This window comes from Squalius cephalus, assembly GCF_949319135.1.
Source record: "Squalius cephalus genome assembly, chromosome: 5".
Lineage (NCBI taxonomy): Eukaryota > Metazoa > Chordata > Actinopteri > Cypriniformes > Leuciscidae > Squalius > Squalius cephalus.
In genome coordinates this window covers 42,979,543-42,999,778 of record NC_137126.1, presented here as the reverse complement: position 1 = coordinate 42,999,778, position 20,236 = coordinate 42,979,543, and the positions used below count along the sequence as shown (strand labels likewise).

Sequence of the window (20,236 nt, the reverse complement as noted above, 5' to 3'; positions counted from 1 at the left end):
TTGCAGCTGATAACCGCAACAGAAAGAAAGTGGCTCACAATAAGAACAAGCGAGACTTCTCTGCCTTCAAACATGAGAGTGAGTCTAAAGTCAAGATCTCTCCTCAGCTGCTACTGGCCGCTCACCGCTTCCTAGCAACAGGTAAACAATCACCAGACTGAGTGTAACAGTATGTGTACCTTGCCTTGCCTTTTTTGGCCCATTGAAAACCTGCTTAATAACTGTGCACATCTGAATATAAGGCGTTTTTCACTTCCTGTCCTCGTCAACAATTATATATCACTTTTAAATGATTATATACAAAATTAATAATTAGTTTTAAGATTGATGTGTTTTGGAATTGTTAAAATGTGCTTGGAAAAAAAATATGATCAGAATATTGACGTGCATTATTATGCTTGCAGTGTAGAAATTGATGTTAACCTAGATTAAAATTTGTAATGTTTACCCAGTTTTTTGCCATGAAAAAAGCCTTGAATACTGGCATGGATTTACTTTTACATTGTTGGCTCAATTTGTTACATTTGTAATGCTTTATAATCAGGTCCTGTTAGTTAATGCTTTAACTAACAATCAGCATTTATTACAGTATTCATTATTATTATTTTTAATTTTAGTTAATACAAATACAACTGTTCATTGTTCATTCATGTTAGCTCAGGTCCATTAAATAATATTAACAGATGCAACTTTTGATTTTAATAATATTTTAGTAAATGTTTAAATTAACCTTAATGGGCTGTTTACATGACACTGTTTTCAACTAAAAAATGGAAACTTTTTATGCATTTTCTCCTGGTCATTTACATGACAACAACGTTTTGGGGGCCTTAAAAATCTAACTTTTGAAAACGGGAAAACACAAAAGGAAAACGTTTCCGTTTTTAGTACATCGTTGTCGTGTAAACTTACCCTTAAATTAAGAATTTTTCATTGTTAGTTCATGTTTCCTAATGTAGTTAACTAATGTTAAGAAATGAAACTCTACTGTAAAGTACCACAAACCAACATGTTTAATCCTATTGTAAAGTGTTACAGGTCAGGTTTCTCAAAAAGTAAGACAATGTGCATCTTAAATTAAGCAAAATGATCTATAGATTTTACATCTCTTGTCTGTCTGTTTCTGTTTCTGTCTCTGTGTCTCCGCAGAGGTTAATTTGTTCAGTCCATCTCTGATATCAGAGAAAATCCTTCTGCGTATCCTTAAACACCCTGATGTGATCCAGGAGATCAAGTTCAACGAGAACGAAAAGAAATCGCCACATCACTACCTTTACCTGCGCGGCAAACCCGTGGACTACTTCATCCTCATACTGCAGGTAACGGCTCAAACTAACGCCTAACACCGTGTCCTAACTACACGCGATGCGACGCCACGACAAAAGGTATCTTTTCCATGTTAATCAGAGTTTTTGTCCTAACCAGCCGCGACGGCGACACGCGACGATTCTATTTTAGAAAAGGTTTCTATTTTTCTGCGACTTTGCTGCTGGAACAACAAACACAAAGTGTGGCAATGATAATCTCAGGTACTCTTTATGTGCGGTATTTAATGTTAAAAGCTTGTAATGTGACGTTGAGTATCATTTAGTGCTCCCAGCTTTGTAGCTAAAAGCAACAATGGATAATTCACCTCAGATCTTGAAATTAAACAAATGGAAACAAGAACATTCAAACTGTGAACAAACAAGTGTATTATTTGACAAAGATTGTTTTAGTAACTCAGTAGCCTATGTATTTTTAATGGTGTAATATTTGTGAATTTGATTATGTAGCCTACTTATCCATTTTCTTGCGAGTGCCGTCAAGATTACTCTCTGGTGCTCTGTGCACTTGCCGTGAGACTCCGCCCACACGCTGTTCTGATTGGCTGTGGGTTTTAATTGATTTTGACGCATCTCTGTCAAGTCGCGTCTAGTGTGGACAGACCATAGATAGACTGTAAAAAAAATGGACGTAGTGTCCGTGATGTCACCCGTAGGTTTTTGAAGCCTAAAGTGGGCGTAGCCGACCGTCGCCATCTTGGCAGCGCGTCACTCCCGGATAAACGAAAATGCGCAAAGAGGCGGTAAGTGGGTGGAGCTGAGGAGTCTGGTGCCGAAACCACGCCCACTTAGCTCGACGCGATCAAGTTGTCTATGGATGGAAGATATTGGCGGTTGATTCTGAACCGATTTGAATGCAGAAATTTAAGGCTTAATATAATTTAAACGGATGAGTTATAAAAAAATTCACCCCCCTCACAGTTGTCATGAAGGGCAAAATTAGTTGTATAGACCAAAGCCACTTTTTGCTCCAGGCTGTAAACATGTTTTTTTCTGCTGTAAAGTTGGGCATTTCAACATGGGGGAGATGCAGATCTGACTCACTTTTGCAGCCAGCCTCAAGCGGCCAGTCGATGAATTGCCGTTTAATTCATTTCAGTGTTGGTTTCAAGAGAGGGACAGGGAGGTTGCCGCTTGGGACAGACACATTATTTATCGCTGGAATCTTATCGCATCGCGTCTGGTTAGGCACGGTGTAATGGCCTGATCCTTACTTGGGTCACGGCTTGAGTTGCAGCCAATTGGACAGACGAGGTGTTTTAAGCGGTTTAAGAAAACAGGCTTTGGCTTGCAGCATTGTCACATGCTAAAATTGAAGAATTGACTCAACAGAACTGCTGGCTTACAAAATAGATTATCTGGGCTATATGATGATGTTTGGGAACAGCCCAGCTGATCATCTATGTTGTGCGCTATCAGAAATGATTTCAGAGGACCTCAAAAGAAGGTTTTGGTTTTAGATGTAGAAGTTTTGACACTAGCGATCAAAAGTTTAGTTAAAAATGTTTTTGAAAAAAGTCTCTTATGCTCACCTAAGCTACATTTATTTGATCAAAAATGCTGTAAATGTCAAAACTGTTTAATATTTTATTTTTATTTTTTGAAATGTCATTTTTTCCTGATGACAAAACTGAATTTTCAGCATCATTAGCCTACTCCGGTCTTCAGTGTCACATGATCCTTCAGAAATCATTCTAATATACCGATTTGCTGAAGTAACATTTCCTATTATTATCATTTGGAAACAGTTGTGCTGCTTAATGTTTTTGTGGAAAGAATTTCAGGATTCTTTGAATGTAAAGTAAAAAAATATATTTTCTAGCATTATATATGCATTTCCTGTCACTTTTGATCAATGTAATGCTTCTTTGCTGAATGAAAGTATTAATTTCTTTAAATTCAATTTTACTGACTCCAAACTTTTGAACAATAGTGTAGATGAGAAAAACAGTTATCAGAAATATTAATAACTAAGTGCCATATGTGCTGATGTGGGCAATTGTGTCCCAATTTAATTTCCCTTCAAGATAAGAGAGGAAAGTTGTTCTTGAAGTTTCTTGAGGATTCAAGAAAATAAGTTGCACTTTTTGATACATGTAGATGTGCCGGTTGCTTCAGAAAGAATTCAAAACGCAGAAGCTACATTAAAAAAGAGGCTGTTTCTGTATGTTTTGATTTTTTTTAGAGAAAAAAAATATCTTGTCTTGACTTCAGTCCTCTTTAATGGTCTGGCATGAGCTAAAAAGAAAAAAAAAACTCAAGAAAGGCATCCCAAAAATATGCTGCAACTGTTTTGTATAAAGAAATAAGCCAAAATACCTTGCAAGTGTTGCACAACTGAAGGAGCAATAAAAAGCATTTGATGGAGGTTATTGCCAATAAAGCAGGTTTAAATACGAAAAATATGTCTGCACACGCTTTCCCATCCATTAGCTTGGTGATTTTACTCTGTGATAAATTATCACCTGGGATGAAGCTCATCTCAGATTTTTGAAGCTTTTCACATGCAAAATCCAGATGACTTCCTAAGTGCAGAGTTGTACTTTTTCCCACAGTGGAACAATCATCCATCACGTATTCCTTCATTCATTCTCTCTCTTTCTTGGATTTGTTGTTGTTATTATTGGCCTCTAAACAATCATTAGACCATTCAGCTCATGATGGTTAAACATCACGTGCACACCTCAACCTTTCAGTGATGCGGTGAATTTCAGACCTCACACATTGTTTCTTCTATAATGAACGTTCAAAACTATGATAATCAACAGAATAAATGCGGGGAACCACATAATATCACAAAAATATTCTTTTTGTTAGTTTAAAGGTTCCTGGTTTTGTTTTGAAGGTCTCCTACGGTAGATTTACATGCATTCAAGATAAAAAAAAAAAAACACTTTTATGTTTTATAATATACACTGCAAAAGACCATTTGCTGTCATTATGCATATTTGTTACAGACCTACGTAGGTTCGAGAAGGAATAAAGACTGGAATTACTGACGACTCTTTTCAGGCAGTTCAGAATCGGTTCTTTCTTTCGAGAGACACTTCAATCTTTGAAACTTTTACGTTCACAAACAGCTATATTACCGCTACATGAAAGTTAAAATCTGAAAAAGCATAATAGGGGCACTTTGAACTATTTTGGCATTTACGCTTCTGAGAGTGTGAACTTTGTTTCTTGAACTGTCATGGAATTAACTTGTCAAGTTCAAGCTCTCCGGTTAAAATGTCTGAAGTTAGTTCACCTGGTGTAGATTATTCACAGCAGGAAGGAGATTCATTAATAGATTATGAAGAGCACACTAGCAGCAGTTTGAGGCTGTTAAATATGTCGGGCATCTGTTTGTGTGGCTTTTTGTTATTTATTATTTAAAGCCGCTCAATGGTGTGTGTGTGTGTGTGTGTGTTGGAAGCAGGATGTGCTGTATTATTATGATTATTATTTAATACATTGAGTGTGCTTGCAAGTAGAATTCCCAACATGGAGACCTTTCTTTCCTGGCACCAGTTGAAGATGGCCTCCAGCCAGGCCTCCAGCTGAGAGCGAGCTGACTGACCTTCATCAAATGTTAATGCTGCTTTCTCTGAGGTGTCAAGCTTTGTGCTAAAGATCCACAGCACTTCTTCTATTGCGCTCCGGTGTGTATGTCCTAAAAGGACTTGGAGTTTGTGAGGAATAAAAGAATACGTTGATTTTCCAATTTGCACTTTAACGTTTTGGCACAATCTGAAGACCTGACATCAAGAAAAATGAATAGACATAACAACTAGTAAAACATAAGATGATAGACAAATGTAGAAAATAAAGACATGCAGATATTAAATATTTTATATATTCAAAATGACTTTTTATAGGTTTATCTTTCGTAAAGATAAGACGAACCTTTTTGATGTTTATTTTTGTATTGTCTAAAATGAAGGTTTTAGATAAATTAAGCTAAACTTGACTTTTTTTTAAATCCACACAATTAGTTTCTCTCTCCAAATCTAAAAACAAGATTTAGTTCAAGATTAATCTGAAGTTTAGCTAAGGGGCCGTTTTCACCACACCGTTTTCAACTAAAAACTAGGTCTGCACCCTAATAGTCGAAATTTTATTAGTCAGTCGCAGAAAAAATGAACCGAAACCCAGCGTTTAGGCTACTTTCCTCAAAGTCATGAGAAATATATAGAAAGCTTGAAATATCATGCGGCAAGCTTTATGTGAAAGGTCAGGACTAGTCAGTTATTGAGGTCCACAACTGGAGATTTAGCTTTAATATTTTTAACGGCAGTGCTTTGAAGATGTATCTATGCAAATTCTCAGTGAGGGTTTTAGATGATTTACTTTCAGGCTTTGAATCATCCGCTGTTATTATTTGTAATATGTAGGTCTTGATTTTTGTGAGCGCTGTGATATTTTTATGAAACAAAACCTTATAGTTATTTGGCCTGTTTATTTGTTAAATATCTGTTGGTCACTGTACTGAAGGGCTCTGCTTGCCTGGTGGTGTATGTCTGGTGGAGTAACTGTAAAGCAGCATAATTATACAGGACATCTTCAAGAGCGTCTAATTGTTCAGACAAACCACCGTCTAATTGATTTTGGATATATATAGTTTTGCACATACCTATTTTTAACTCTGCTTCTAGATGAAGAGACTTATAGCATTGCAGGAAGAGAGGCTGTGATTGTCTCTTCTGTACACAAATATTTGAAGATGTTTGCTTGTGCTCACTGTTGTTAGTTACTCAAACAATGAGCTGTTAAACATACTCATAGTAATTTTACAATGTGTGCTTGGCCACCCACGTTATGTTTGTGAATGATTGACAATACTGACGCTGAGAAGAGGTTACTGAGTGAAGCAACTCAACATGGCCTTCTGCACGTACACACACACACACACATGTATATATAAACAATCTCTTCTCAACACCTCTGTTATTCATATAGCCCATCTGCCTGGCATTAAAGGCTCACTGTGTGTACAAGGTAAAAATATTCAAATGAGCTGGTTAAATCTGATGAAAGTTTGCAATATAAAAATGCAACATTTGGCTTAATTTAAAAACAAATATGTGTTTTTGTATTATTATTATTATTATTATTAGTATTATTATTATTAATAATAGTAATAGTAGTAGTAGTAGTATAATTTATTATTATTAAAATGCAAGAATTGGCTTCATTAAAAAAACAATAGAAATCAATGTTTTGTACTATTATTATTATTATCATTTATTAAAATGCAAAGAAAAATTAAGTCAATCAATATTTATTCATTATGATTACTAATATTTATTAAAAAACAATTGGCTTTATTTTAAAATAGTATTATCATTATTATTAATAATAATTTATAATAATTAAAATTCCAGAATTGGCTATAAAAGTCAATATTTTTGTACTTTTTATTTTTAAATTAAAACTCAAAAATGTGTTTTATTTAAAAACATTTAAAATAGTATTATCATTATTATTAATAATAATTTATAATAATTAAAATTCCAGAATTGGCTATAAAAGTCAGTATGTTTGTATTTTTATTTTTAAATTAAAACTCAAAAATGTGTTTTATTTAAAAACAAAAGACATTAATTGTTTTATTGTTATTATTTTCACTATTATTTATTTATACAAATATTGGCTTTGATGGTCCTCATTTAGCGAAGTTGCTGTTTAATGGTATTTGTAAGAACTGGAAATGCGAGATTGATTGTTGTTGACATCCTAAGGCGGGATGTGCTTGTTAAGTGTGTTTATAAAGGACAGATGTGAACTTTTACCTTTGTCAGCACACATTTATTTACACCCTTCTCACGGTCGTGGATTTGCATATTAAGTGGCACAATGACAGTAAGGACGATCTATTTAAAGATCACTTCTCTCCATTTCTGATATTTGTGTGTCTGTACTTTTTGTCCTGGAGGTCTTTCTCTGTTAGGGCAGTTTGCATATTTGTGAAACGTGATTGATCTGATCTTTCCAGAAAAACGGGATTCATGCAGCTGCTGCAGTCCCCACCCTGCAAACAATCTCACTACCTTGATGTTCGCAAAGGGAAGTGTGTGTGTGTGTGTGTCACGCTGCATTGTGCACCTCATTATGTGGACGTCAGTCACTCGTGGTATTCGGCCCCCTCTCTCAGAGCATCATTGTTGTCTCAGTGGATTTACTGTGCTACAGTTCTCACATTCCTCTTGACCAGAGCTCACATTCACTCACTCCTATCGTTTTAATCCACTCAGGGCCTTCTCAGTCTAAAGCTAGTTGTTCATTTATGTGTCTGTCCACCTAGGTGGTGGTGCTTCTGGGAAACTAGTCTTGTGGTATGATCTCATCTCTACTTTGTCTCCAATTCGTTCAAAGGATTAGTTCACCTAAAAATGACAAATCTATAATTTGTTCTCACACTCAAACCCTTTTTTCCATACAACACAAAGGGAAGATGTTTTGAAAAATGTTCACGCTTCTGATTTCAATGCAATGAAAGCATACTTTCATCAGCAGACTTTCAATCAAAGACATGATTTTCAGTGATAAGTAACTTTAATTTCTTTCTCGCATTAAGCTATCATGTGGCTATTTGTACTAATTTTTTGTCCATTATTTTTAGCTTGTCAAAATATTGAAAAGAGCACTGTATTTGTTTCAGCAATATTTTTTTTTAACCGAGCAGATTTTCATCAGAATGTACACTACCATTCAGAAGTTTGGGGTCAGTAAATTTAGTTTTGAAAAAATGTATGCTTTTATTCAGCAAAGACGTAATCAAAAGTCACAGTGAAGATATTTAAGACATTCTATTTCAAATAAATCCTGCCCTTTTTTAAACTGTCTATTCATCAAAGAATCCTGATTAAAAAGTATCATGTTTTCCACAAATAATTTAGCAGCACAGCCGTTTTCAACATTGATAATAATGAGAAATGTTTCTTGAGCATCAAATCAGCATTAGAATGATTTCTGAAGGATCATGTGACACTGAAGACTGGAGTAATGATGCTGAAAATTCAGCGTTGCATCACAGGAATAAATTACACTTGCAAATATATTTAAATAAGAAAACAGTTATATAAAATTGTAATATTTCAGAATAATGGTATTTTTACTTTGTTTAAACCTACGATTTATGCACTTTTTGATATCATATCACAATTGTATTATTATTATTATTATTTATTTATTTTATGCAATGGTTGTTTTAAAAAACCCACCCAGAATCATCTTCCTTTATTGTGTACAGGGCCGTGTGGAGGTGGAGGCTGGGAATGAAAACATGAAGTTCGAGACTGGACCTTTCTCTTTCTATGGAGTCATGGCTCTCAGCGCTCCAACATTAGGTGAGTCAAACACACACAAAGTAAAACATACATCAGAAATGCATGCAAACCAAGACTCTTTTCATACTTCTTTTCATCAACAACTTCAAAATAGGAATCAATAGGACAGTCTAAACCTCTAATATTTGATTTACCAACATGCACAAACATATATACTATTACATATTGTGTTACTGACCCCTTCAAAGCTGTGGGTTCATATATTAAGTGACTCGACGTCAGGATGGTCTGTTTAAAGATCACATCCTACATACTATCCTTTGGGATTTGTGCATGGATGAACAGTAGGTGGTCTTGTTTGTGCGTCTGTGTGTGCATTATGGTAAAGGCCACATTATGAAAGGGTTCAACAACAGATGGGAAAATACTTTAAAGCAACAGTTGGCTTTGCCACTAATCACTCATAATTATAATTATCTCACATGGGATACTGGGACTTTTCCAGGCCACCCATCTTTACTTGTTGAGCTCTGAAAAAGCTGTAGATCATCGCCCTCTAGTGGCCATCTGCTTCATTTAAAGGGTTAGTTCACCCATAAATGAAAATTGTCATAATTTACCGTCATGTCATTCCAAACCTGTATGATTTTCAGTGGTGTACAAAAGGAGATTGTTGGCTGAATGTGGATGTTGCCCTTTGTCATAGAAGTAAATGGGAAGCTCCGAAAAGGACATAAAAAGCATCATAAAAGAATTTCATACAACTTCCACAGTATAAGCATTTTGAATCCAGACGATAGCTTTGTGTGAGGAACAGACCAAAACTGAAGTGACTGGAAATCTGCTCTGCAGTAGCTTTCATATATTCAAGTTTTCTTCACATATTCCACCTTCAATTCCACCAGTTTCAATTGGCATTATAGATGTTAACCTGATGTAATGCATCTTCATGTGCATAATTATATCTAAGCGAATGAGATTTGAGAGCTGTGATGGAGAGGAGGCTTTATAGGGTTTAATGACTTAAATTTCATTTTTTTTCCTCACACAAAGAGCAGCGTGAATGTTCTGCCTAACATCTCCTTTTGCGTTCCACGAAAGAAAGTAAGTCCATTTTGGATTGTCATCAGGGCGAGTAAATAAATATCCATTTTTGGGTCAATTAACACTTTATTTATAATAGAGGTCTGGTGTTTTTCTATCTGTTCTCATGAATGTACACTATCGTTCAAACGTTTGGGATTCATACAATTTTTTTTTATGTTTTTGAAAGAAAATTCCTATGCTCACCAAGGCTGCTTTATTTGATCAAAAATACATTACAATGGTTTAAAAAAAAAAAAAACAGTTCAAAAGCACACATATAGGATTTAAAATTCACTTTAAAACTGGAAATAAACCATAGGAATAAATAAATAAATAAATATATTATGAGAAGAAAAGGTGCTTTATAGAACCTTAAAGTGTTTCTGTCAGGTCTTCATAATTAGGAGTTCCCATCAGGAGACCACTTTATACATTTAATTTTGTTTTAATTGTTTTAAATTTGGATTAAATTGTGTGAATTAAACATGAAAATATTTCCTTATTTAGAACGTTTTTGGCTTAAAGTGTTCTTTAAAATTGAGCCAAGAACCTGTGGGTTCTATTTAGAATACCATTGAACCTTTTTTCTAAGAATCTTTTTTTAGGATTCTTTGATGGATAGAAAGTTGAACAGCATTTATTTGAAATAGAAATCTTTTGCACCATTATACATGGCTTTCCTGTCAATTTTGATCTATTTAAAGCATCCTTGTTATAATAAAATAATTAATTTCTCAAAACATCTCACTGACCCCAATCTTGTGAACGGTAGTGCGTGTCTTCTTGTGTTTTCCCTCTACCTGTACTTCCCTCTTCCCTCAACCCTGTCTTATATGTCCCATCAATCTCTGTCTTTCTCTCTCGCTCCCAGTGAGTGTGTCTCGTCCTCGTCACCTGTCTCTTAAGAGATGCTCTCTCTTCTCTCGTTTCCCAGGTAACTGCCGGCATGTCGGGGCTCTAACCACTGACAGGGAAGGGTCAGACTGATTAACAGTGATTGTTTTTGCAGAAATAACCTTCAAGTGCTATTTTAGGGGCAGCCTTTTGCTCCTTCTCCTATCACTTCAGAATAGCAAAGTAGATAGGTTTTTGTTTACAGACATCAATAACGTTTAAGTTAATAATCTAACACTTAGATTTATCGTAGATTTGATCAGTCGAACAGATCTGGATTTGAATAATTCCTCTCATACACCTGTTACCTTGCAGAGCCTTAATAATTGAACACACTTAAAGGGATAGTTCACCCAAAAATAAAAATTCTGTCATCATTTTCTCACCCACATGTTCCAAACCTGTATGAATTTATTTCTTTGTGGGACACAAAGATATTTAGCAGCTCTTTTCTATAAATGTAAAGGCACTTTCAAGCCACAACAAGCACCATAAAAACAGTCCATATAATGAATATGTGCAAGCATAAATTATACGCAGAAGCATTTTCAGTGAATATCACATTAAATTAGTGTCTTTTTTTGTAATAATAATGTAAGGCTCAAAATGTGGATGCCGTAATGGTGCTTTAATTTGTCTTTTTGGGGCTTGACGTTCCTCAAGATGGTTTCTTTAGTGTTTGATAGAAGAAATAATTTCACACAGGACAATGAGAGGGAATAAATAATGACATAATTTTGAAATAATAAAATTGTGAAATAATATTTATTTTTGGGTGAACTATCCAACTGTGGTGCTGCTGTACTTAGAATGGGCCAGTAGGTGGCGATATCTGAGTGGAGCTTGTCTTTATCTGTGTGATGTCCATCACATCTGCATACCTTATCCTTTTGTCTGGTGTTTCTTCACACCATAATGTATTCTTTCTTACACACTTGCACACATTACAACAACAACTATGAATATGTACACTAGTGTTCAAAAGTTTGGGGTTGGTAGGATTAGTTATGTAGAATGTTATGTAGTTTTCAATGTTATTTTTTCCTGTGATGGTAAAGCTGAATTTTCAGCATCATTACTCCAGTGTCTTCAGTGTCACATGATCCTTCAGAAATCTTTCTAATATGCTGATTTGCTGCTCAAGACAGTTGTGCTGCTTAATATTGGTCTGGAAACCATACTAATTTTTTTTCAGGATTCTTTGAGGAACAGAAAGTAAAAAAAAAAAAAAAAAAAAAAAAAAAAGCATTTATTTGATATCAAAATCTTTTGTAACATTATAAATGCCTTTACTGTTACTTTTGATCTATTAAATGCATCCTTGCTGAATAGCTTTCTTTCAAAACAATCAAAAAATCGTAAAACCCCAAGCTTTGAACGACAGTGTATGTTTCATGAGTTCCTGCATTGTCTTATATTTTATGTGCCCTGTATTCATTTTTTGGGTGAACTACTCATTTAACTCCCTCCTCTGAACCTCTCTACTACCACCTTGTAGTGATGATGAATGTGTTTGCATGGCATTCTCTCTCTCTCTCTCTCTCTCTCTCTCTCTCTCTCTCTCTCTCTCTCTCTTTTTGGAGAGGTTTAGGCGTCTGAGGGTTCCCACGTGGAGAGGGTGATTTATTGGGCTTTTTCTGTCTAATACTATATTTTCGGTTTCTATAATAACAAAAAAAAAAAAAAAAAAAAAAACTTGTGTGAGATACTTGTGTAGTTTTGATTGGGATCAGGATGGCGTCCCTCTTCATAGGGGTAGCGCCACCTGTTTCCCTTCGACACGGCGTCAGGTGTGTTCCTGTGACCGGTGTGACTGGAGGATGTTCTAATGGCTGTTGGAGAGGAGATCGGGCACGAGAATATTGCATCGGCTTCTCGTATGAACAAAGCTGTGGTCGTTTTTGTGAAGGAAGAGTTTCAATCAAGTTAGCCGCCTGATAACTAATGGAATTGTGGTAACGACCGTTAAGTGGAGAGTTTGTTGTTGTTTCACCGCTGGTTGCGTCAACTACGAAGGTAACTGTATCTAACGTTAACGTTCCTCCATTTATTCCGAACGATGAAATTGAGCGAGGGCTTTCACGTTACGTAAAATTTGCTAGCGCGATAAAAACGCTTCCACTCGGCTGTAAAAACGAAGCGTTAAAACGTGTAATGTCTTTCAGAAGACAGGTGTTCATGTTTTTGAATGAATCAAATTTAGACGTGTCTTTTAGAGTGTTGTATTAAGGAAAGGCATACATGATTTATGCAAACACGGGAAGCATGAAATGCTTTGAGTGTGTGGATGTTGGTCATAATAGACTAGCATGCCCACATAAAGCTGGGAGTAGCGGGACTAGTGTGGCGGTGACGCGCTGCCTCGAGCTGTGGAGGAGCGGGACGCTCAAGTTGTTGAACGGGGTGAAAGCGTTTCTGAGAACGGTCAAAATGAGAATGTAGTTGCTGAAACAGAATCAAGTGAAAAGAACGATGATATGAGTAACCAGATTTATGTTGACATGGCAAGTGATAATGTTGATACATCAAGGGATGAAGAAAGTTGTGATACAGAGATAAGAGATGATGATACGCTTTCCGAGATTTCTGATATCGGCTCACAGATAGTAGAAGTTTACACTTTACAAGAGGTAAATGACTTTCTAGATTCGACATTTGGTAAGACTGTTAATGTGACTGTTTTTTTTCCCGGACGCTGAGAAATTTATTGCGACAGTGTTGTTGTTGTTGTTGTTGTTGCAGAGAACGGTTAGCTATGAGGCTTTGGACAAGAAGAAAAGATATCGATTGAAGAAGATGGTAACAAAACTGCGAAAAGATACATTTGTTTCTCAAAGACATCAAGATGAATAAATCTCACGTGGTGATTTTTATACTTTGCTGTGTTTTTCTGTCTTTCCCCACTCTATAGGCTACTTCTCTTCTGACATGGATAATTTGAGGATGGGCTCTCTAAATATTAATTGGGGAAGAGACGGGTAAATTAGCAGTGGTTTCAGAATTTCTTAAAATTAAAAAGGTTAATGTTTCTTTTTTACAAGAAACACATACGAATAAGGATAATGAAACTGAATGGGGTATGTGGTGGGAAGGCAAGTTTGCTTTGAGCCATGGGACATTTAATAGTGCGGGAGTGGCTATTTTATTTTCTGCAAACATGAATGTTAACATTTGAAATGTGGAACAGATCGTTGAAGGTAGATTATTACTAACAGAAACTGAGTATGATGGAAATATGTTTGTGTTTGTTAATGTCTATGCCCCCAATAGTGGTCCTGAGCGACAAGATATTTTTTTGAAATTAAGAAATGCCATCCAGAAGTATGATGATAGTGTGTGTCTTTTAATTGGAGGGGACTGGAATTGCACAACAGATTTTACAGTGGACAGAAATGGGGAAGAGCCTCATAGTCAATCAAGTAGCACACTGTTAAAAGTTATGCATGAATTTCAATTATACTACAGGGCTGTTAAATGCTTGAATCTGATTAGTTGAAGAACGTTCTAAGGTGTGCATTATTTTCAGGGAAACGCACAGCTAAAGTAGTTCCAGGCAGGTCTTTTTTAGACGCTTCGCGTCGTGACCGCATTACCACCTCGGGTGTGCATTATTTTTCTAATAATTCAACGGCCTGTCGTCAATTATTCCTTACTTAATAGATGTATGGAGAACAAGAAATATCGGTGTGAAACAATGTACATGGTTAAAAGTGTGTGACAATAGATTTTGGGGTGCAAGATTGGATAGGTTTTATATAAAAGAAATGTGGAATAATAGAGTAATTGATGCTTGTATTTTTCCAAACGGGTTTTCAGACCACCATATGATCACTTTGGTTTTAAATGTAAAGAAGACATTAAGATCTAATTATTACTGGCATTTGAATGTTAAATTATTACATGCTGTTTTTTTCTGTGAGAGTTTTAAAGTGTTTTGGAGTGAATGGAAGTTGAAGAAGCCTTTGTTTGAGAATCTTTGTCGATGGTGGGATGTGGGAAAAGCGAATATAAGATTATTTTGTCAGAATTATGCATTTCATACATCAACTATGGTCAAAACAACAGTAAAATCTCTACAAAATGACATTGAGTTGTGGGAAAAAAATCTTGTAACTAATAATGAAGGTGTACATTGTGATGCGTTGAAAAAGAAAAAAACAAGAACTGAATTCTTTTCTACAAGAGCAAGCCAAAGGAGCGTTGATAAGGGCAAGATTTTGCACTATCAAAGATATGGATGCTCCAAGTGCTTTCTTTTTTAATCTTGAAAAAAAATGTCAATCAGAAATAGATGTGTCATCTTCGTCGTCAGGATGGATCAGTAACATCAAATCCAGTTGAAATGAGAAAGTTATCAAGAGATTTTTATAAACAATTATATAGTGCTGAGAGCTGTGATACTGAAAGTGTTGATGATTTGCTTAAGGAATTACCTCAGCTTGGGGATGAACAGAAAGAGGCACTATACTGCACTACAGTTAAAGTCACACATCGAGATTCACTGAAGAGGCAAAAAGCTTCTAGATGGCCAGAACTGTTACAACAAGACTTTCTCGTGCGGGACAGGTGGCGGACCCTGTATAAACCCCCTGTAGAGAAGCGTACTGCTGATCTACAGTGGCGGATTATTCACGGGGCCAAAGCTACGGACCGACATGTGGCACACCTGGATCCGGCAGTAGTTGGGGAATGTAGATTTTGTGGGGAGCAGGAGGATCTAGAACACTTGTTTTTAAAGTGTAACAGATTACAAGACCTTTTTGTTTTGCTTAAGACTTGGTTTAGAAGTTTTAACGAGGATTTTTCTGATAAAGTGTTTATTGGGGGAATGAAATATTTTTTCAATGTGGAGGAAAATATGTTTATTAAATTATTTGACGGGAACAGCTAAACTTGCAATTTGGAAAACAAGAAAGAACAAAGGGTTACAACTTGCTTCAGTAGATCCTGAAATGACTTAAACTTAAAAAATGTGTAAAGAATAAATCAGCAGGGAAGTTTTTTTTTTCATTGTAAAAGCATGAACTGTTGACCTTTTAAAAAACCCACGCAAGTGCATTCAGAGTGTCAGCACTTTCCCAGGGATAAAACTGTCAGCAGCTGATAACACTTATTTTCTGTGTTTTTTTGGCTTATCAACTTGGTGGAATTGGAGGACATTTACAAGGCTCTCTGTTTACACAAGGCTCTCTCCATCTCTCTCTGTTGCCTTTTACTATCTCTTTTTAAAAATGTTCAAATTTGCAATTAAAAAGTAGGGTTCTGATTGTAAAATCCCTTTCATAATCTTGGGAAATAGAAAAAATGTTTGTATTGATATCGTATGAACTTTTCAGGACAGAATTGTTTCTTTTCGGATGAACTCGTCTCATCTGCCACAGCATGTCTGCTGCACTACAGTTATTTTAAAGACAACTTTACACATCTATCATCTTGCAAAGTCACTTCTGCTCACCAAGGCTGCATTTATTTGATCGAAAATACAGTAATATTGTGAAATATAACTACAATTTAAAATAACCTTTTTTCTTTTTTAATATATTTTAACATGTAATGTATTACTGTGATGGTAATGTATCTGTTATCATTTACTCGCACACCTTTTCAACATCCCATGTGTGTGTTTCAGAATTCCGCTCACCCTCTCACATCAGCGGACTCAACCGATCTGCGTCTCTAAACTACACGGATCACCCTGAACCTCAGTCTGTTGGTGGCAGCAACACACAGCTCAGCAGCGCTCCGTTGCCACAGTACACACCAGACTTCAATGTCCGAGCTCTGGCAGACCTACAGTTTGTGAAGGTAAAGATATGGCCTAGTGACGCACCAGAAATGGTCAAAACCGCTATGGAAGGCCGAAATCCAAAACGGTGACATTTAATTAGGCTAGCACTTCTACAATTGCACATTTTGGCTGTGTCAGCGTATATTTCATGTACACAATGTGGATAAACTACAACAGGTAAACATGTCGGCTACATGTGTGTGGAGTGGACACTAGGGCTGGGTTGACAATGTTGATTTCTCATTTTAAAGTCACCATGAAATCCAAATTGACAATTCATATTTTTTGTGAAATAATTTTGTTTTTAATTGTAAATAATTTATCCGTACACATTTTTTATTTTTATTTTTTTAATTCATGTGCCTTCGTTATATTTAATCAAAATAACTTCCCCTCCCTTCTTGCAGCAAAATTTCTTTAATACTCGTTTACTGGCGCGAGGGCGGGACAACCTGTTACTCACAAAGGACTCACCTATATAAAACCACAACGAATCAACCATCCAATCAATTCCCCATGGACAAAATCAAGCCCCGCCCTAAATTCTTTTCTTGTTCTAGAAGCCGACTTTAATCGATCTTCATTCAGTCTATGCTGTTTTCAGTTGATGCGTGAGCAAAACTTCACTAAACATTATTTGCAGCGCACCTACCATCCAAAAATCACAATAAGCTTTGTTACTTTTGATATGAAGCAAGGTCTCCGCTTTCAAATTCTGTCATTTTTATAGCAAAATACAATCGGCACGTGAACCGATCATCTTTACTGCTAAAGATGTGTGAAAGATACAGTAGAACATAATGAAATGTGTAATCTCTCATGTAATCGCTCAATCAGTGTTACAACCACAGAAGGAGATCAACAAAACAGCGTGTAAACAATGTCACGTAACATTACATTTAAAAGCCATTCAATGACCATAACTTGGCTGTCAAATAGAAAAAATAGCTCTCGGGAGGCTAAATATATAAAGCATTTTGCTATAGATATTGATTATATTTTTGCTTATCCTGTTGTCTTAAGTTTGAAATGAAAACAAGTTTTATTACTGTACAGCCACCGTTTAAATGTTTATATTTCAACATAGTTATATAATAATAAAAAGGTTGATATAAAAACTACCCAATTCAGATATTTATGTATGCTTTATTTTCAGTTTCTGTTTTCAGCTCAATGAAAACGTTCATTTTGGTTTTGTTTAATTAATTTCGGTGCGTCACTAATATGGTTTATTCCTTCATCCATTCAGAAATTCCACAAGAAATTCCCAATACCTCTCACAATACCTTTCCGTCTCTTCCTGTTTTCCAGATCACACGCTCTCAGTATCAAAACGGTCTGATGGCGTCTCGGCTGGACAGCTCGCCCCAGTCTCCAGACAGCGGACACGGCCGTGTGGATAACAGCACATCATCCATTCCACATCCCTCGTCGGAAAACATGCTCACGCTCACGGATGCCCCCGATGAGACGACCTCGCTCCTCATCGAACAGAACAGCCAACCCACGTGCCAGGCCAACCACAGCACACACAACGAGAGCCCCATTTGACACACTCACACACAATTCACCGATATATCCCACACACCCATTGGACATTTAGCACTTTTTCCCAGACCCGTTTTAGCGCTAGCCATTACAGTATATCAGTGTGGGTCTATGAAGAGCAATAGTTTGCTGAGACAGACTTTGTGTAACACATTGTGCAAGACGAAGGCACAGAGAAGCCAAAGTGTATCTGGACTGAGAAAGGACCCCTGTTTCAGACAGACTCTCTGGGGCGTTTTATAGACTGTGCGAATAGAGCCGTTTCTATGTACATGAAGATGTTTATTTTGTCATTTTTCTATTGAGGTTGCTCACAGAAACGCGAATGAGGGAAACTGTGGATGCCTTTTTATTTGGTGTTAGTCCATAGCTCTGTCATATTTGTACCAAATTCTATATGTGTGTGAGAGTGAAAATGAAAGCGAGTTTGTGAAAGAGATATACGTGCCAGTGTATGTTTGTATATACGACAACGCATGAGTCCGATTTGGCCGTTGCAGCCCACGTAAGCAACAACTCAGGGAGACGCTGAGCTTCACATACTAATTGCATGTTCGATAATTCCCTATTGATTTACGTGAACCCATGCGACAAGTGATCAAAAAAAAAGTGAAGCATGCTGTCGTCAAATGCACCAAACAGTGAAATACTAAGATACACTGCATCTCATACACATGGCATCCACATGTAATTTCTATGTCCGATATTTCTGCTGGTTGTCTGTGGAGGTTTGTTAATGTGATGCAGTGTTTGTGTATGTGTAAAATTGTCCTTTTGAAAATAATGCATTGACTTTTTTTTTAACTCCAAAGAGAACAAGCATTTGTCGTTGTAGTACAACTGTAAATGGAGTCACTTTTCTGCACAAGACGTTTGTGTGTGATTAGAGCTCTCGAACTGTATCTGTTGCTCCCATTGGACCAGAGGTAATCTAACCAAAAGAATTGAACTCTTTGCTGTATTTAATTAGCATTCAGTTGAGGTTGTACATTTTTTAAATGATTTTCTTTTTTATTATTATTATTATTATTATTTGTGTGTGATTTCTTAAAATTGCTGTGCGTTTTATATGCTGGTTGACATGGTACAGACTACAAATTGTAGATGCCTAAAACTAGGAGATGGCAGGTTCAGGAAGTGACTTCATAAAATGTACTGTTTCTTTGCCTTTTTTGCCTCCGTGCAAATCTTTTGCTTTCATACCAAAAAATGTTTGAAACTGATGAGAACATGGAAGATATCTTGCTTAGTCAAATGGACACAAAAGCCTCTTTAATTATGTAGCATCTCGATTATGATAAAAAAGGGGTGCAAGAACTGCACTGTGTATTTCTATTTTTGGCTGTTGACAGCTGCTCTTTTTTTTTTTTTTTTTTTTTTTTTTTAAAGAAAACACTCCCTGTTTGTTCAAACTGTTAATCAAGTTATTTCCTGTCCTTCTCAAATTAGTGATGAAATACATTGCGACTTAACACAGATTCTTTTCTTTAATGGAAAAACTGATGGTGTAACATCTTCTTGATTCTTTTATACTGTATTTTTCCAAGTTATTTTGTGGTTTGGGAAAGGTCTTCTATTAGATGATCTGAGTTTGGCTATTAAATTATTTATTTAATCAGTGTAATATGTTTCATATTCTTGTATTCTTAATCAGTGGTATTTTATTGGTATTTTATGAACCTCATATCGAGAGAATGTGTAAAAGGACTAAAGGGAAGATGAATCGTTTCCTGTTTTTCCATTGTAAAGTGTGATTTATTCTGTAAATCATCAAGTTTTCCCTGGACTCCTCCACTGTTCAGCACAGCAAAAGTGTTTATCAGCAATACAGATGTTCTGCATTAAGTCATCAGCAGGGGTACTAACCGGTGTTGGGGAAAGTTACTTTTTAAAGTAGGCCTATTGTATTACTCCCTCAAAAAAGAAAATAATAATAATAATTGTGTTTCTTGGTTACTTTTAATGGAAAGTGATGTTACATTACTTTTTGTTATTTTTTTTTCACCTGGACTAGGCTAACTAGGCTTATTTTTTAATAACAAAAAAAAAAGTTAACGAAAAGTCCCTTTCACACCAAAAGTGTAATGAATAAGCATCAGGCTGAATGAAATGCAAGTACACACCTGTACAGTAGAGGACGCAGCTCAAACAAACCTTTCAGCTGTGCTGCCATTCTAGATTGTAGAAGAATATGGGACACGAGAAAAAAGTTCAACATTCTTCAGGCAGTCGTGCCATGTACGATCATCGATAATCATTCGATTGAATTGGTCGAAAGTTATAAGTACCTAGGCTCTATTATCGATAATAATACATTTTATTTAGCA

At 36.0% G+C, this 20,236-nt stretch overlaps 1 protein-coding gene across 2 annotated transcripts in view; it reads left to right on the top strand.

The window, feature by feature from the left end:
• The window catches only part of LOC307159202 (metal transporter CNNM4), a 34,252-nt gene extending 14,969 nt beyond the window's left edge, over window positions 1–19,283 (top strand). Inside the window, exons 3-8 of one of the 2 annotated variants that reach the window (XM_079872420.1) lie at window positions 7–141; window positions 1,150–1,319; window positions 8,557–8,653; window positions 10,551–10,613; window positions 16,203–16,378; window positions 17,673–19,283. In XM_079872420.1, the coding sequence (XP_079728546.1) occupies window positions 7–141; window positions 1,150–1,319; window positions 8,557–8,653; window positions 10,551–10,613; window positions 16,203–16,378; window positions 17,673–17,912 (881 nt within the window). In that variant the 3' untranslated portion in view covers window positions 17,913–19,283. The remainder of the gene's footprint in view (window positions 1–6; window positions 142–1,149; window positions 1,320–8,556; window positions 8,654–10,550; window positions 10,614–16,202; window positions 16,379–17,672) is intronic. The other variant, XM_079872421.1, reaches the window with a different exon arrangement.
• Window positions 19,284–20,236: the final 953 nt, after the last annotated feature.